General features: G+C 55.0%; 1 protein-coding gene across 17 annotated transcripts in view; it reads right to left on the bottom strand.

Annotated features, from left to right (window-relative positions):
* TRPM2 (transient receptor potential cation channel subfamily M member 2) overlaps nucleotides 1-16697 on the bottom strand; it is a 54809-nt gene that overhangs the window by 13040 nt on the left and 25072 nt on the right. For 14 of the 17 annotated variants that reach the window (XR_005030191.2, XR_005030190.2, XR_005030192.2 and 11 more), the window contains 12 exons: nucleotides 14828-14930; nucleotides 11614-11735; nucleotides 11080-11412; nucleotides 8798-8935; nucleotides 7340-7469; nucleotides 6959-7104; nucleotides 6112-6224; nucleotides 5363-5576; nucleotides 5137-5255; nucleotides 4565-4697; nucleotides 3948-4119; nucleotides 17-200 (listed from right to left, as the gene is read on the bottom strand). Coding sequence is in view for 12 of the 17 variants with exons in the window: in XM_036912044.2 (XP_036767939.2) it covers nucleotides 17-200; nucleotides 3948-4119; nucleotides 4565-4697; nucleotides 5137-5255; nucleotides 5363-5576; nucleotides 6112-6224; nucleotides 6959-7104; nucleotides 7340-7469; nucleotides 8798-8935; nucleotides 11080-11412; nucleotides 11614-11735; nucleotides 14828-14930 (1907 nt within the window). In the remaining 5 variants the exon portion in view is untranslated. Of the gene's footprint in view, nucleotides 1-16; nucleotides 201-3947; nucleotides 4120-4564; nucleotides 4698-5136; nucleotides 5276-5362; nucleotides 5577-6111; nucleotides 6225-6958; nucleotides 7105-7339; nucleotides 7470-8797; nucleotides 8936-11079; nucleotides 11413-11613; nucleotides 11736-14827; nucleotides 14931-16697 lie in introns of those variants that run through there. The other 3 variants (XR_008998725.1, XM_057505242.1, XM_057505243.1) reach the window with 3 other exon arrangements.

The following is a 16697-nucleotide window of genomic DNA, read 5'->3' as shown; positions in this document are numbered from 1 at the left end:
ACCACATGGCACTCACTTGAACATGGCGATGAGGAGGTTGAGCAGCAGGATGTTGGTGAAGAGCAGGTAGAGGCAGAGCAAGGTGACCGTCAGCCACTCGGGGAACACGGGCTCGAGCCCCCTGGTGTCGCTCTCGGGGCACTTGGGCTTGTAGGGGTCTGTGCCATTGGGGCTGCACTGGTCCGGGCTGAAGTTCACACCTGCCACGGGGGGCACGGAGTCAAGGGGCCCCTGGGGCAAGGACAGCCCCACAGGCCTGGACGCTGTACACCTGGGGGACCCCAGCTGTCAGCTCCAGCCCAGCAAAGCACCCTCTGTGGGCAGGAAGGGTGGCTGCCACAGGAAGCCCAGGAGGCAGACCCGCATCCTGGGCCCAGGCATCCCCACCGGGGCACTTCCTCACCGGGCACAGGTCCCAGGCCTGAGGGCCCCACACCTGGGGCAGCGTTCAAAAGGCAAAAGCCAAGGAGGCGTGAGAAAGAAGAAGCACCTCAGAGGCAAAGCACAGAGGGTGGGCAGGGAGGGCAGCCAGGACAGCCCACACCAGAGGGGCGACTGGCGGGCAGTGTCCACCCCCGTGCAGCTTACCCATTAAAGACCTCTGAGGAGACCGGCTAGATTGTTAATAGCAGTTAACTGAGAGGTGGGACTATGGACATTCTTGTTTAGACCTACCTTGAATTGTAATACTTTTCAAACAGTGAACATGCACTAGTGTGCAACCTAACATATTTTTTTGAAAGTGTTACTAATTTTCTAAGATAGAAATGCACTAAAATAGCAATAAATACCTGAATTAAGAAGAAAGAGCTCACATCACTACCATGACCTTCCACTTCAGTAAGCTAAAAAAAGAAAAGCAAACTAAACCTGAAGCAGGCAGAAGGGAGGAACAGGGAAGATCGGAATGCAAACAGACGAAATAAAACACAAAAATAATGAATGAAAGAAACAAAGCCAAAACCCAGTTCTGGGAAAAGATCAACAGAATTACAACCTTTTAGCCAGACTGACCAAGGAAAAAAAGGCTCAAATTACTAAAATTATAAAATGGACAAATTCCTAAAAAGACACATGCTGACAAAATTGACTGAGAAGAAATAGGACATATAAACAGACCTGTAACTAGTACAGGGATTGAGTTAGTAATTTTAAGACTTCACCCAAAGGAAATTTCAGGCCCAGGTATCTTCACTGGTAAATTCTACCAAATGTTTAAAGAGGAAATAAAACCAATCCTTCACAAGCTTTTCCATAATATAAAAGAGGAGGGAATACTTCTAGGAGGCCAGTGTCACCCTGATACCAAACCAGAGAAAGACGTCACAAGAACACTGCCGACCCAGACCCTCTGTGACCCAGATGCGAATGCCCTTCTCTGAACACCAGCAACACAGACAAAGAATCACACACTGTGCCCAAGTGGGATGTGTCCCAGGAACGCAGAGCTGGCTTAACATCTGAATATCAGGTAATACAATGTACCGTATTAACAGCAGGAGGAACAAAAACCATCTGAACACCTCAATAGATGCAGGAAAAGCATTGGACAAAATCTGACACCCTTCCACAGTGAAAACACCCAAGAAAGCAGGAACAGAAGGGAACTTCTTCAACTGATAAAGGACATTTACAAAAAAACCCACAGCTGACATCATACTTAATAGAGAAAGACTGAAAGCTTTCCCCCTCAGATCAGGAACAAGGTAAAGATGTTTATTCTCGGCCCTTCTACTCAACATTGCACCAGAGGTTCTAGCCAGGATAATTAGGCAAGAAAAAGAAATAAACGGCATCCACACTGGAAAGGTAAAATTACCTCTATTCATGATCTTGTATACAGTAAATCCCAAGAACGATTACAACTATTAGAAAAAAATAGTAAAAATAACAAAGAACTAAAAGCTAAAAAACTATTAGAACTAACAAAGACCTTTAGCAAGGTTTCAGGATGTGAGACTAATATACAAAATATAGTGTATTTATATATACTAGCAATAAACAATCCAAAAATGAAATTAATAAAACAACCCTATTTACAAGAGCATGAAAATGAAGAAAACACTTAGGAATAAATTTAGCCAAACAAGTTCAACTATGCACTGAAAACTACAAAATATCACTGAAATTAAAGATCTAAACAAGATGGGACACATCCCAGGCTCACAGTCAAAATCCTAGGTGTCTTTTTTGGAGAAATGGATAAGCTGATCCAAAAATTCATGTGAACCCAAGGGACCCAGAGGCCAAAACTATCTTGAGAAAGAAGAACAACATCAAAGGACTCACACTTTCTGATTTTAAAACTTACTTAAAAGCTACAGTGATGGAGGCAGTGTGGTATTGGCACAAGGGTAGGATGCACAGATCAATGGAATAAATTTCTGACCCTAGAGATAAACCTTCCATGAATGGCCAGTTGATTTTTGACAAAGGTGCCAAGACAATTCAATGGAGAAAGAACAGTCTTTTCTACAAATGATGCTGGAACAACTAGGCATTTGCATGCAGCAGAAGGACCCTTACCTCACACTGTATGCAAAACTCATTTAAATAGATCAAGGGCCCAAAGAGACAAAGCTCAAAAAAAATTTAGAGTAACAACATAGTCATAAATCTTCATGACCTTGGGTCAGGCAATAGGTCCTCAGAAATGACACCAAAAGCACAAATGGTAACAGAGACTGATAAGCTGAACTTCATCACCATTAAAAACGTTGGCACTTCCCAGGACAACCAGGAAGACAGTGAAGACAGCCCACAAAGCGACAGAACATCTGCGAATCAGACACGCGACAAGGGACCGGTTCCCACAGGTAGAGAACTCTTACGACTCAGAAAAACACGTACAACCCACTTAAAAATGGGCAAAGGATAGGCATAGACATTTCTCCAAAGAAGATAAACAAATGTCCAGCAAGCACATGAAATGATGCTCAGCATCACCAGCCACCAGGGACGTGCAAATCAAAACCACAGCCAGGTGCATGCCACACCTCCTGGGATGGCTAGGATCAAAAAAGACAGTAACAAGTGCCGATGACAATGTGGAGAAGGTGGGCCCCTCGGATGTTGCTGGAGGATGTGAGATGGTGCAGCCACTGTGGAAAACAGTCTGGCAGTTTTTCCCAAAAAGTTAAACAGAGTTACCATTTGACCCAGCAACTTGCTGCCCAGATACAGACCCATCTGAGAGAAATGAAGCATGCGTCCACACTAAAACTTACAAATAACTGCTCAGAGCAACATGATTCGTAGTAGCCAAAAAGCAGAAACAACTGAAATGTCCACCTGTTCATGAAAAGATGTGGTTCATTCATACATGGAATATTATTTAGCCACAAAAAGGAATTAAACACTGATACAGGCTACAACGTGGTAGGCTCTTGAAAATATTTTGCTAAGAAAAAGAAGCAAGACACATAAGATTATGTATTACATTATCTAATTTATAAAAAAGTCCAAAAAAGCAACTTCTAGAGGGACAGAAAGCTGATTGGAGGTTGCCTATGGCTGAAGGCAGGGCTGGCGAGTGACTGCCTGTGGGAGCAGGTGACTTTGGGGCTCATGCCAATGTTCTAGAGTTAGATTCTGGAGCCACATTAAAACCACTAATGACACACTGTGTGCCACGGGCTTTGTGGCAGGTGAATTCTCTCTCAATGAAGCTGTTAAAAAGAAAAAACTCAGTACACATAGTGTTCTCTCATCCAGAGAAGGAAGGAGTTACTTCTCATGGAGTGTGGGTGGGGGAAGAGAAAGGAGAGGAGGCAGAGATGGGGAGGGGTGTCAGCCAATGCCCCAGCCACACCCAGCCCAGCAGTCTCAGCGAAGGAAGCAGGCACATGTCCCTTCCTGCCCTGGAGAACTCGGGCTCTGCTGCCCTCCCCACCCACCTGCTGGGAGCTCGCAGGGCCCTGTTACGGCTGTCAGGGGGCGCATCCTACCGTCAATGTAGGCCGGGATCTGCCCAAAGATGGTGAGGTACGAGTGGTAGATGACACCCCGGAAGATCCACTCCGCCCGGCTCTCGTTGTGGATGAGGATGGCCTGCTTGGCCACCCCGAAAGACACCACCCACACCGCCAACAGGAAGAGGAAAAAGAAGACGTCCTTCATCTGCAGAGACAGGGTGGCATCTGGCTGCAGCCCATGCACATGGAGCATCACCCTGCCCACAGGTGGCCCCAGCCCCATGCCCAGCCTGGGTGCTCTGGGTGAGGGGAATCGGCTCACACCTACGCCTGGACACATGGAGCTAGGAGCCCAGGAGCCCTGGGGTTGCCCCATACCCTAACGGGTTGCTAGCACCCCCATGATGTGTAGACGGGGTTGAATGGGACTGTGACCCATAGAGGGGAGTGACAAGGGCTGTAACAGGGACCAGGAATGAGCCGTGTCAATCAGGGAATGTTGCCTGGAAGAGGCAACACACAGGCAAAGACCCAAGTGAGGCCCGCTGGGGATCAGGAGCCTGAAGGCACAGCGAGGACGTGGAGCTGGGGGTGTGCCAAAGCCCTGGTGCCCCCTCCCACACCTGGCAGGGGTTTCCCCGCTCCCTTACCATCCGCTTCACGATGATTATCTTGGGCCCCAGTGTCTTACTGATAGTGAAAATGTGCATCAGCCGGAGGCAGAACATGATGAAATCCAGAGACAGGACAATGCGCCCGGGATACAGCAGCGTTGGTGTGAGCCTGGTGCCGGGCAGAACCAGGGAGCCCTCACCTTGCGCCTCCTGGGACCTGACCCCAGCTGCCAGCTCACCTGCCCCAGCCCACACAGGGCCCCTGGAAGCAAAGGGCTCTGGGAGCCCCCGGGCCCCAAGCCTGGAGGCTGGGTGTGAGCCCGGCAGGCAGAGCCGCCGGGAAGGTGTTCTCCAGAAGGGCCTGGCAGCCCAGTCTCAGGGACCAGGGAGCCGGGGCTGGTCCTTCCTGCTTGGTGGAGAGCATGGCAGACATGCTGCCTACATGGGAGGAGGCGGAGGGAGCCACAGCCAGGACGGCGGCTGCCATCTGGGCGAGGAGGGGCTCCTCTGTCCACCTGTCCCAGGGAGGTGGGTGGCCATGGGACAGATGACAAACGCGGTCAGAACCATCGGAGCCCGCCTGGCGGGCTGCTGCAGGGGCCTCTCACCTGCAGACAAGTCCCACTATGAAGAGCAAGATGGCACCAATGTCCAGCTTATTCCAGAAATCACTGAAGTACCGGAGCGCCATCTTCACCAGCCCGCACCCGTCAGGGTTGTAGAAGAGCTGCAAGAGCACCAGGGGCGCTGGCAGCGGTGCGGTCGCAGTGAGAGCCCAGGGGCAGGGCCGCCGCGGGGGTGGGCGCTGAGGGAGGGGGCCAGTGCGGGGCCCACCTGCCGTGACTCCTCGCACACCAGGGAGAAGAGCCAGAGGTAGAGGAGGCGCTCACAACCGGAGGGCGTGGGCTGGAAGTCCACCATGAGCACGTAGGCAAAGAGGCAGAGGAAGGCGGAGTAGGACAGGACGTTCAGGTGGAAGACGACCACGGGCGCGCTGAAGAAGGTGCGGATGCGGGCCAGGCCCCTGCCAGCCCGCAGCCTCCTCTCCCTGCAGGGTGCACATGGGTGGACAGCCCACTGGGCCTCAGCCACACACCACCGGGCACAGCAGGGAGGCCCAGAGCACAGCCTGTGCCTGTGCTCACTGACCCCACACACGCAGCTAGTGCAGGGGCCACCAGGGGCGCCCCCATTCCATCAGGGCTGTACCAAGATACTCAGGCCCCAGTGGGCACTACAGACAGTGTGGGTGCCAGGGGACAGGTGGGTGATGGGCAGGGTGGGTGCCAGGGGACAGGTGGGTGCTGGGCAGGGTGGGTGCTGGGGATATGTGAGTGCTGGGGGACAGGTGGGTGCTGGGCAGGGTGGGTGCTGGGGACATGTGAGTGCTGGGGGATAGGTGGGTGCTGGGCAGGGTGGGTGCTGGGGGATAGGTGGGTGTTGGGTAGGTTGGGTGCTGGGGACATGTGAGTGCTGGGAGACAGGTGGGTGCTGGGCAGGGTGGGTGCTGGGGGACAGGTGGGTGCTGGGAAGGAAGGCCTGAGGCCCTGGCCCCGCCCTCAGCCCCGCAGCAAGGCTGGCACCTGAACGAGATGAGGCCGGTGTAGAGCAGTGGGAAGACCAGCATGCACAGGAACACCTGCCAGAGCCCATTGTCCATGCTGAGCTGGCCCCACCACACCCTGGTCAGGAAAGCCTGTGGACAGTGGGCCAGTTTCAGGATGGTGGGCACCCCACCCACCCTGAGCCCAGCTCCTGCTTTCACCCCTGAGTGTGGGTGACAGGTCCACTCCATGCAAAGTGACCCCGTTCTCTCCAGCACAGTGCCCTCTGAGCCCCTGAGCCCGGGGTGGCAACATGCGGCTGAGGGGCTCCAGGTGGGCGGGGCTCTCCCAGAGGTGCGGTGCAAGGGACAGGGCTCAGAGCTGGCCTCTGGCTCCAGGGGCTGCCTTCCCACCACAAGCTCAGGACCCTGGTGCTCACCGCCAGCCCCTCTGAGCTCTGTCTGGGGCACAGGACCCCCACTGTGTCCCCAGGCCCCAGCACAGCCCAGCACAGGACCACGCTCTGTGGATGGGTGACAGCGGGAAGCTGGGCCCCAGGGAAGCACCATCGCCCTGAGGGCCAGGCCTGCTGTGGGTGTGGAGCCACACTGGGAGCACGCTGGCCTCGGAACTTGACGAGGACACTTGGCCCCTTCCCTGTACCCCTCCCGGGGCCCCAGGTGGGGACATTCTGCGTGAGGGGAGTGGCTGTGGTGGTGACTTGCACTGCTCTCACTTAATGTCAGTGTCCTGATCCACAAAGTGGCAGGAAGGAGGGTGTGCGGGGTCTGCGGCCAGTGACCTATGGGCCACGTGCCACCCTGGGTCCCCCAGAGCTGACCTCATGCATGGTCTGTGTGGGAGGGAGGGACCCTCAGAAGGTCACCTGGACGCCCCCGTGAGACACAAACTTCATGTCCTTGGCCTCCAGGGCCAGCTGCAGGCAGGTGGTCTTCCCCCAGGCCTCCGAAACACGGACAAGCAGCTTCTGGGCTCTCTCCTCATCCTTCCGGTAACACTCGGTAAAGACCCCTGGGCCAAAAAGGAAGACCACGTCACAGCAGCAGGGTCCCAAGCATGACACCTGGGACAGGATCTGAGAGCAGCCCCGGCAAAGGGCACCACCTGGACAGGCAGACGGGCTGAGACCGGGACGAGGTCCCCAGGGTGGAACTGGATGGCATGTGGCTGGGACCCAGGACGAAGACCCCAGGGGGACACATGAAGACTGAGCCATGGTGCCAGGCCGCCGCCCAGCAGGACTCACCGACGGCTCTGTTTTCGAACGCGGCTGTGAGCGCCAGCATGTCCTCCAGGCTGTCTGTGTCCTGCTCCTCCCTGGACAGCTCCTTCAGGATCTTGCTGCAGGCCAGGGCGGCCGTAATGCAGTCCTGGCTCTGGGCACCAGGGGGCCACGGTGAGGACCCAGAGGGGCTGGCCTGGGGAGCCCCAGACACACTGCCCGGGGTGATGGAGGCAGGGACCCCAGGGCAGCACGGGCCACTGGTGATCACTTGTGGTCCCCTCTGTGTAAACCATCTGGGTCACCCCAAATCAACACATAAGCCCTTTCTGGTGGCTGGTCTCCTACCCTGGCCAGCAGGAGTGGCCTGCTTGCCCACACAGAACACAGGCTGGATACAGGGCACTGGCATGGCCCCGCAGGCATGAGCCCCAGTGCCCTCTGGGCGTCTGGTCAGATGTGGGGCTGAGGGTCAAAGAGCACACTGAGCTGAAGAAACAGGACCAGGGCCTTGCACGTCCCCGTCCAGGCTGTGGGCATCCTGCCTTGGTAGCACTGGGGTCACGGCCTAAGAAAATCTCCAGGAAGGCTCCCAAAGCCAGCCTGGGACAAGGGGTGGATGTCTTTCCACCACTGAACCCCACAGGGCACACCTGAGGCCACAGTTAGGCCGGCCCTGCCAACAACCCACCACGCACCGAGGGAGAAGGCAAGCCCAGAACCACAGAGCAGGCGGGAAGCCGCCACACGCACCCTGCTGGAGGCAGCTCCCGGAGCAGTTTGGAAGTGCCCACGCTGGGAAGCAGAGGCCCTGAGAAAGACAACCTCACTTTCCCTTTAAGAGGAGAGTCAGCTTGGACTGAAGGAAGCCGAGTGTGGGGGACCTGGGCCCTCAGCACTGCTCCTTAAGGAACCACCTGGCAAGTCCCTCCATCACAGACCACGAAGCTGCACACAGGCCCGGCGGCTAGGCAGCTACCTGGGTCGGTGGGCTGATGGTCCCAGACAGCCCACAGGGGGGCTCAGGGCAGTGGCATCCCCGGCCTGCTCTCCTTCTGAGTAATAGACCATTGAGATCACCAGCAGTCAATGGGAAGAGGTGCGGTCACTCTGAACTTACCCTGCAGAATCTCTACTGACCAGGCTGGCCACAGCACACACCCTGGACCGGCAGGACTGTGGGGGCCGTGGAGCGTGGCTCTGCCCGGCCGTGCATGCCCATTGAGTGTTGGCCTCTACAGAACTGCAGAGGCCTGTGTGGCACGCCTCTCGAAAACTTATTTTCCTGCCTAGAGCCAAGCTCTCTGTTCTCCAGCACTGAGCGCCCTGAGCCCTCTCTACGGTGAGGACACCCACTGCCCTCCCTCCACAGCCATGCACTCCTCTACCTGCTGCGGGCGCTGGGCTCTCCGGACACATTCCCCAGCTGGAGCCCTGTCACTGGTCCCCACTGCACGTGTGCCAAGAAACGGGTCTGGTTACCTGAGCCCAGATGATTTCTGCCAGCTCCCGGCGGTTCTGGACAATGGCCCAAATGAGAAGATCGCGCACTGGGTCCATGGTGAAGGCATCACAGCCTGAGGAGTGCTTGTAGAGGGACTGGAGGCTCGCTCCCTGTACCTGGGGGGCACCAGACAGTCAGAGCCCCTCCTCCACTCCCACCAGTATCAGAATCCTTAGGGGTCTGTTGGGGGTGCAGGTGTGGGAGCCCCACACCTTCTAGAACCACCATCTCTAAAGGGCGAGCCACACATTCTGCACTTTCAACAATACTGCAGATCATTCTCATGCATGCTGGAGTTTCTAAAACCATCACTCTGGAGGCATGTAGAAATACCCAGAAGGTGGGGTACCCAGCTAATTCTTTACCAACATCTGCAGACCTTTGTTACATGCCAGGCACCTCAAGCTTCCTAAGTCTTACCTGACAGGATCAAAGCTTTTTTCTATGACACAAAAGTCAAACACAGAGTCTGACAATAGACAAATGGCTGTGAGCTCCCCAAAGGAGCCTACACATCATCTTCTGCAAAGGCCCACAAGGAAGAGCTGCTGAACCGGTGAGGACATGTGAGCAGGAGGGCACCTTGGACCCAGACACACTCAGCCTGCACAGAGACGTGATGACCCAGCTTCCTGGCCGATCAGTAAACACACACGCAGACAATCCGTAACAATTCCAAGAGGGAGAGAACACTTCCCACATCACACTCAAAACTGCAGTTTCTTGAAGTGATTTTAGAAATTTCCTGAAGGCTCATCTTTATATTTTTAAAAAATATTTTATCTTTCTTGATTGCAGACATGGTTGCACTTCTACTTTAGACCTTGAGCACATTCCAACTGGGTTTATTAATACACTGGAATCAAGAAGAGCAGATTTGTAAAGACATAAAACCAAGCCACAAACATGTCTTTCTCAGGCAACAGGCACAGCTTGCATGGGACAGTGGACTGAAGTAAGTGGATAATTTTCTAGCAGAAAACAAAAACAAAAACAAATCTCATCTTAGAACAGACAGAAAACCTAAACAGAAAAATTATCAGGAAAGAAACTGAGAAAGTTATCAGAGCTCCTACCCAAAAAGGCCCCAGGCCCCAGTGGACTCCCAGGGAGCCTGCTGAGCTTATAAGAAAAGCAATGAACTCTAGCTTCATAAACTGTTCTTAGCACAGAAAGAAAGAAGACTTCCCAATGGTTTTTATGAAGCTAACATGAAACTGACACCAGAACCTGACAAAGATAGTCCCCAAAATAAAACTACAAGGCCTTGAACATTCTGATGAAAACACCTACAAAATAGTGGCAACGGAATCCAGCACCATATTGAACACGTGACAGTGCCATGAAGTTCAGACTCAAAACAATAATAAAAATGTTTCACTATCAGGAAATCTATTAAAACAATTCACCAAATTCATAGGTCAAAGAAGAGCAATTCAACTTCTCAAAAGGCATCTGACAAAACTCAGCACTGAGGCTTCATTTTAAAACTTCACTGAATCTGGAGACGGGCCCCCTGCCATAAATACACACGCAGAGACCACCTCATGCTTAACATTCAAGTGAACGGGGCCCATCGCGTGAGGGCGCGGATAGAAAACAGCCTCTCCTGAGGCCACATGCTGGTTCCTCACGCGATGTGGCAGGGCACTGCCCATCGATATTCATGCCAGGTGAGCAGGATGCAGGATGGGGCACAGGGCATGGCGGGGGAGGGGGGGTCACTCTCCCTGCATCACCTTTCGTACCATTTGACATTTTTAGAAAGGGAGAGTAATGGACTGAACCATGTCCCCCAATTCCACTTAAGCTCCCTTTTGACCATATTTGGAAAGGGGTCCTTTAGGAGGTGATTCGGGTTACATGAGGCCCTAGGGTGGGGCCTGGTCCAGTAGGACTCGTGTCCTTATAATAAGAGGGAGAGACACCAGAGCCTGCCCCGTCTCTTGTGCACACTGAGGGCAGGCCACGAGGAGACGCACAAGGCGGCCATCTGCATGTCAGGAGGAGAGGCCTCGCCAGGAACCAGCCCTGCCAGCACCCAGATCTCAGATGCCCAGCCTCCAGAGCTGTGAGAAGGCAAATTTCTGTGTCTGACGGCCCTGTCTGTGCTGTTTTGTAATGGCAGCCCAAGCAGCTCTGACAGGCGGCCAATTTCTTGCCTAATAAAAGTCGAGCTAACTTTTTAAAGAGAGTTATGGCATAGCAGTGACCCGGCACACAGGCCAAGCTGAGCAGGAGGCACGTTACCAGCACGCACGTTGAGCTTGATAGGAGGCACTGGCAGCAAGGGCCGCAGCCGGTCACCCATGCGGGGCACGCAGTATAGTGGCTGTGTGAAGTCCCCGAGGAGCTCCCGCAGCACCTGGGCCACATGGTGCATCTGCATGTGGTGGGGGGCAGGCTCCTCGGCCAGCACCTTCTGCAGCTTGCTGTGAAACAGGCAGGTGGGGTCCAGGTTCCCATACAGGTAGAGCAGGGTGTCCCACGTGGCGAACTCCTTCAGCAGCACCCCGTTCTCCAGGAAGAGCTTCACGAACTCAGGCTTGTTGGAGATGAGGGCAGCCGTCATCACAGGGTGCAGATCTGAAGGCTGAGAGAGGGCAGTGTGGGTGCGCCAGGCACCATTCCCGACGAGGCAGCCACTCCTGCCATCTCCAAATTTGAGAGGGTTGCCTTTCTTCAAGGAAGGAGGGGCATCTGGCCAGGGCCACCCTCCAGGGCCCGTCCTTGCCCTGCAGCATGACTCGCAGGTCCCACAAGCCCCACCACAGGTCAGCCCGAGGAGCCTTACCTTCCACTGCCGCTCATCAGTGAAAATCTCACTCCGGGCGATGTCCACGCGGTTCCACGCCACTGCTAACTTCAGCTGGTGGTCCCAGGTCTCGTGGCCAAAGTGGTCTTGGCTCCGAGAGGCTGCAGGGAGAAGCATATGTGTGGGAGCTCCAGTGTGAGTCTCAAAGCCACTTAACGTCAGCACCCCCACCGTCTGATAGATCCCAAGAGAGAGGGGGTTGTCACCAACCCCAGGCCCTCAGTGATCTTACTGAACAGGGGGTCAGCTGCAAAATCCTCCCACGCACAACCTCTATAAAAGCACCCTTCCTGGTAGTGCTAGGCCAGAGGACCTCTGGGCCTGGGTCACCACTCTGACCTCCCCCACTTCCCAGTCAAGCCCCACGGGTGCCTAAGTGTAAAGAGGACACGAGCCTCTGAGAGGCAAGCACCTTTACACCAGCACTCACATGTCACGACTCATAAGCCATCGCTGTCCTCCTTCCCTTGACTGCAGAGCCACCACCTCACCCCGGGGCTCATACAAGTATTGTGCCCTAGTTTCTGCCTTTTCTGGTTTAACAATTTAAAACACAAGTTGTTATATAAGGGGAAAAAAGGAAGAACATTGGGCATGCCCTGGACCACACACAAAAATTAACGTGAGATGGGTCGGGGACGTACTCGTAAAGCCAAGCCTGCAGAGCTCCTGCAGTGGGACAGGAAACCATGTGGCCCCTGGACAGCAGGGCTCTTGGGAAGCAGAGCATGTGAAACAGAGGAAAACCCTGATAAACTAAACTGCATTAAAATGTAAGCCTTCCACTCTTCAAGGGAAGAAAATATAAAAGCAGGCCACAAGCCAAAAGAAAACCACGTAATCCTGACGTGTGCATCTGGTGAAGGACTCATCTCAGAATACAGCAGGGACTCTCACACCTCAAAAAAAAGATGAAAGATCCACAGGCCGGGCCACTAAAGATGAAACACGAGCCCAGGAGAAGATGCTCTGCACTGCTGGCCCTCAGGGAGAAGCCCGGTGGAACCACACCAGGGTGGCATCCCCCACCCAGCAGCAGGGCTCAGGCTGACGGACTGATGGCAGCGAGTGCTGGTGAGGATGCCAAGTAGGGGCTGGCTCCAGCCAAGACCCCACAGTGTTCTGGGAAATAGCCAGCAGGTTCTTATAAAGCTAGACGTACAACTACCATAAAGAGCCAGTGACTCCACTCCTACAAGTGGACTGAAGAGAAATGCCAACTACAGCGGCTTTATTCAAAATGGCCTCAAATGGGAAACAACCCAAAGGCACATCAACAGATGGATGGAGAAACACCATGCGGCGTTCCCACACCGTGGAACACGGCTCAGCAGTGGAGGGACAGTGTCTGACCTGTGTGGCCGCGTGGAAGACATTGCACTGAGCACAGAAGCAAGACAGAGCAGAACATGTAACCTATGATTCCATTTATGTGAAGGTCCAGCACAGGTAATGGACCCATAACTGCAGAAAGCGGGTAAGGGGTGGCCTGGCGAGGGGTGCAGGGAGGCTCTGCACAGGGGCAGGAGAGCACTTCTAGGTGTGGGAAGTGTCCTATAGCCAGACTGTGGTGGGCACACAGCTGAACACACCTGTTAAAACCTCTAGCCGGAAATCAGAACGGGGGTGGGGGGATTAACGGTAAATAAACTGCCCCAATAAAGTTGATTTTTAAAAAGGGCTTGTCATGGAAAAATCATATCTGTTACTTCCAGACACGTATCTATTTTCACACATACCCATGTAATAAGAAGAGACCCTTTCTCCCACCGCAGAGGCCCCCCTCCCGCCTCCCCTGAGCAAGCAGTCACACTGTGTTTGCTTCCAGAAACAGATCCCTCTCTCTGTGTCTCCTGCACACGTGGGAGGTGCCATCCAGGGACTCTGCACAGCAGCACGCTATGCCAAAGAATCCTTCTAAAACTCCTTATTGCTGATGAAAGACCTTGAACGTGCACAAATCTTAGATGGACAGCTCAACGGCTCTTCACCGATGTCCACACCTGCACGAGCGCCCCCAAGACCAGGACATGAAACGCTCCCACCCCAGTGCCCCAGGTCCTCTGCCACTCAGGGCCAGCCCTCGGGGTAATCGCGACCCTACAGCTTCAGTGGTGCGGGTCTTCATGCTAACCGCTGGCCCCAAGGGCAGAGGCGCCCCACATCAGGGGGGTCCATCCTGGGCCACGAGTAGTGACCTTCCCTGTCCCAGCGAGGTGGCTGACGGTGGGACTCCATGTCCCCCCACCCTTTGCCACGCCTGCGGATTACACCAGACACGCTGCCGCAGAGAAGGCGAGGGACAGACAGGAGCTCTTCCTGCCCGCCGAAAAACCGTGGTCCTGGGAGCCCCGTCCACGCCCTGGTTTCCGCACCGACTCTGGCCCCCGCTGCCTCTGCTGGAGGGGGGTCAGGACCCGCAGCGGCACCTCCTGGCCCCGGGGCCCCAGCGCGCCCGCTCAGCCGCTGTAGCCGGGGAGGGGCTGCTCGGACTCCATCCAACAGCCTCTTCCTGGGACCTCCCCAGACGGAGGCTGGGACGCGGACTCTGGTCTGGGTTTCAGCTGCCTCTTGGTTACGTGGGGTTCTGGGCAGGGTCAGTTCCCCCCGTCAGTAAGAGGGGTCTGGGCTGGACACACAGGAGCGAAGCCAGAAGGACCCTCCACCGAGAGGGCCTCCGCTCCGCCGTCGGGGCCCCTGCGGTCGGGGGGCAGAGGCTCCTGGGAGCCAGCGGGAGGCACAGGGCAGATACGCCTCCTCCGGGACGTGGAGGAAAGGGCAGAGGGCAGTGCGGGCTGCAGGGCAAAGGTCAAGGTCCCTGCACTCAGGTCCCCCTGGGCCGCAGGCGGAGGACCCTACGTACAGACGAGGTGTGGAAGTAGGGAGTGGGTTTCCCAGGTCCCCTCCTTGCCCTGGTTATGAGAAGCCACCCTGACTGCGCAGGGATGGGCTATGCGGGCTGCACCCAGGTTCCCAGAAGGACGGTGAGCTGGATAGGGAGCCTGTATCCCCGACATGGGCAACAGGGCCCCCCTGCCTGGTGGGGGCGTGAGCCGGCCCCAGCACAGCCCCCGCCAGCTGCCCTCCAACCAGGGCGACCCACCGAGGGGTAGTGTTTGTGGCTCCTCTGGACTCGGCCCAGGGCACCCTCATTCCAGCTCCTCCCCTTGTCCCCACGTCACCCGCCCCTCACCTTTCAGCAGGGCCTGCAGGATGGCCACATCCACGTCCTGCTGGCCATCCTTGCCCTCCCGGAAGATGGTCAGCAGCTGCTGCTTCCGGACAATGTCCTGGATCTGCAAGAAACAGTCCCCAGGTGAGTTTGTGGCAACGAGCAGGCCTCCTGCCTCCTCAAAGGGCGCCAGGAGAATCAAGGCCTGGGACTCAGAGTGCTGAGTCCTGCCTGCCTGCCAGGGCCATGCCCACATCTCCCCACACCCAGGACAGAGAGGATGAACATGGGAAAGGACTGAACACACGACACCTGTTGGTGGTCTGCCCGGCGGAAAACAACCCAGCGTAAGGAATCTCACCCAGCCACATGGGGGTGTCCGCCGAACTTGAGACTCTCCCCTGGGTGCCCTCCCGGCTCCCGCCAATCCTCACCTGCCTGCCTGCCTGCCTGCCTGCCTGCCTGCTATCCATCCTTCCTCCCACCCACCCATCCATCCAGTCACCCACCTGGCTACCCTCAACATATCCACCTATCTGCCCACCGTACCTACCTGCATACCTGCCTTCTGCTTACCTAGTTGCCTGCTATATCTATCTGTCATGTATCCTTCCATCCACCCATGTATCTGTCTATGCAAGTACCTCTCTGTCCACCCATGTGTCACCCATCTGCATCTATCATCTATCGATATCTACTACATCATTCCTATGCCTGCTATGCCTGCTACCAGTCCCTGCTCCCACAACCCCTTCACCTGGGGGGGGGGTAAGCCTTCCACAAAAGCATTCTCGCAGCTCCCCACAGCTCCCAAAGCCTTCCGGCTCCTCCCCCTGCCCCCCAGGCAGCCACAGCAGCTTGGGGGCCGTGATGTCCGTAGCTCACCCAGGCACACCTCAGAGATGCTCCGGACCACCACAATAAACATGAACATCCCACTAAAGTGAGGCAAATGGATTGTTTGGTTCCCCAGTGCCTGTGAAAGTTGTGTTCGCACTATATCACAGTCTATTAAGCATGCAATAGCATTACATCTAGAAAAACAGCATACATACCTTAATTAAAGAACACTTTATTGCTAAAAAAGGCTGACCATCATCTGAGCTTCTAGCGAGTCAAAATAACTGATCACAGGCCATCATGAAAATGTAAGTAACAGTGAGTTTGAAATATTGTGAGAATCACCAGAATGTGACACAGACACAAAGTGAACAAATGCTGCTGGAAAAATGGTGCCAGCAGGGTTGCCACAGACCTTCAACTTGCAAAATATGCAGTAAAGCCAGGTGTGTCTGCGCAGAGAATATCCCACCTCTGACACCCCAACCTCCCCATCCCTCAGGCCCAGCTTTCATGTCAACCCCAGAATACCCACCAGGTCCCTCCCAAACCCCCCAAAATCCACAGCCAGAATAATGTCCCCTGAATTAACCCAGTCCTTGATGTGCATGATAGAACAGCCCTCATTTCTTGCAAGACTGCGCACTTTGCATAGATGACCTCGTTCCTTCCTGAGTTCAGGTCCTAATTATCCCTATTTTACAGACAAGAAAAGCAATCCTGGGAGGGGCCAAGCAATGTTCCCAGCACAGACCTGTGTGGTGTTGGCTGGGAGCCCCTGCAACCAGGCCCCTGTGGCGGATGCCCACCCACAGCAGCCTCCCAGGGAAGAGGCCCTGCCCATCCATCCATCAGGGTAGACCTGAGGTTTGTTGAAGGTATAACAGGCTGTGACGAGGTAGCTGGGATTCCCTCCCTACTGAACAAGACTAACACTGGATGGTAGCCCTGGGCCAGGCTTAGGACTGACCTTGTGGAACACGATTTTCAAGGCCTAGACTCTGGAATGGGGTGGGTTAAACTGGCACCTTATGACGACTGGTGGGTTAGA

Source organism: Manis pentadactyla, chromosome 1, assembly GCF_030020395.1.
Source record: "Manis pentadactyla isolate mManPen7 chromosome 1, mManPen7.hap1, whole genome shotgun sequence".
Taxonomy (NCBI): Eukaryota; Metazoa; Chordata; class Mammalia; order Pholidota; family Manidae; genus Manis; species Manis pentadactyla.
The sequence above is the reverse complement of the archived record's forward strand: the minus strand, read 5'-3'. Positions and strand labels throughout refer to the sequence as shown.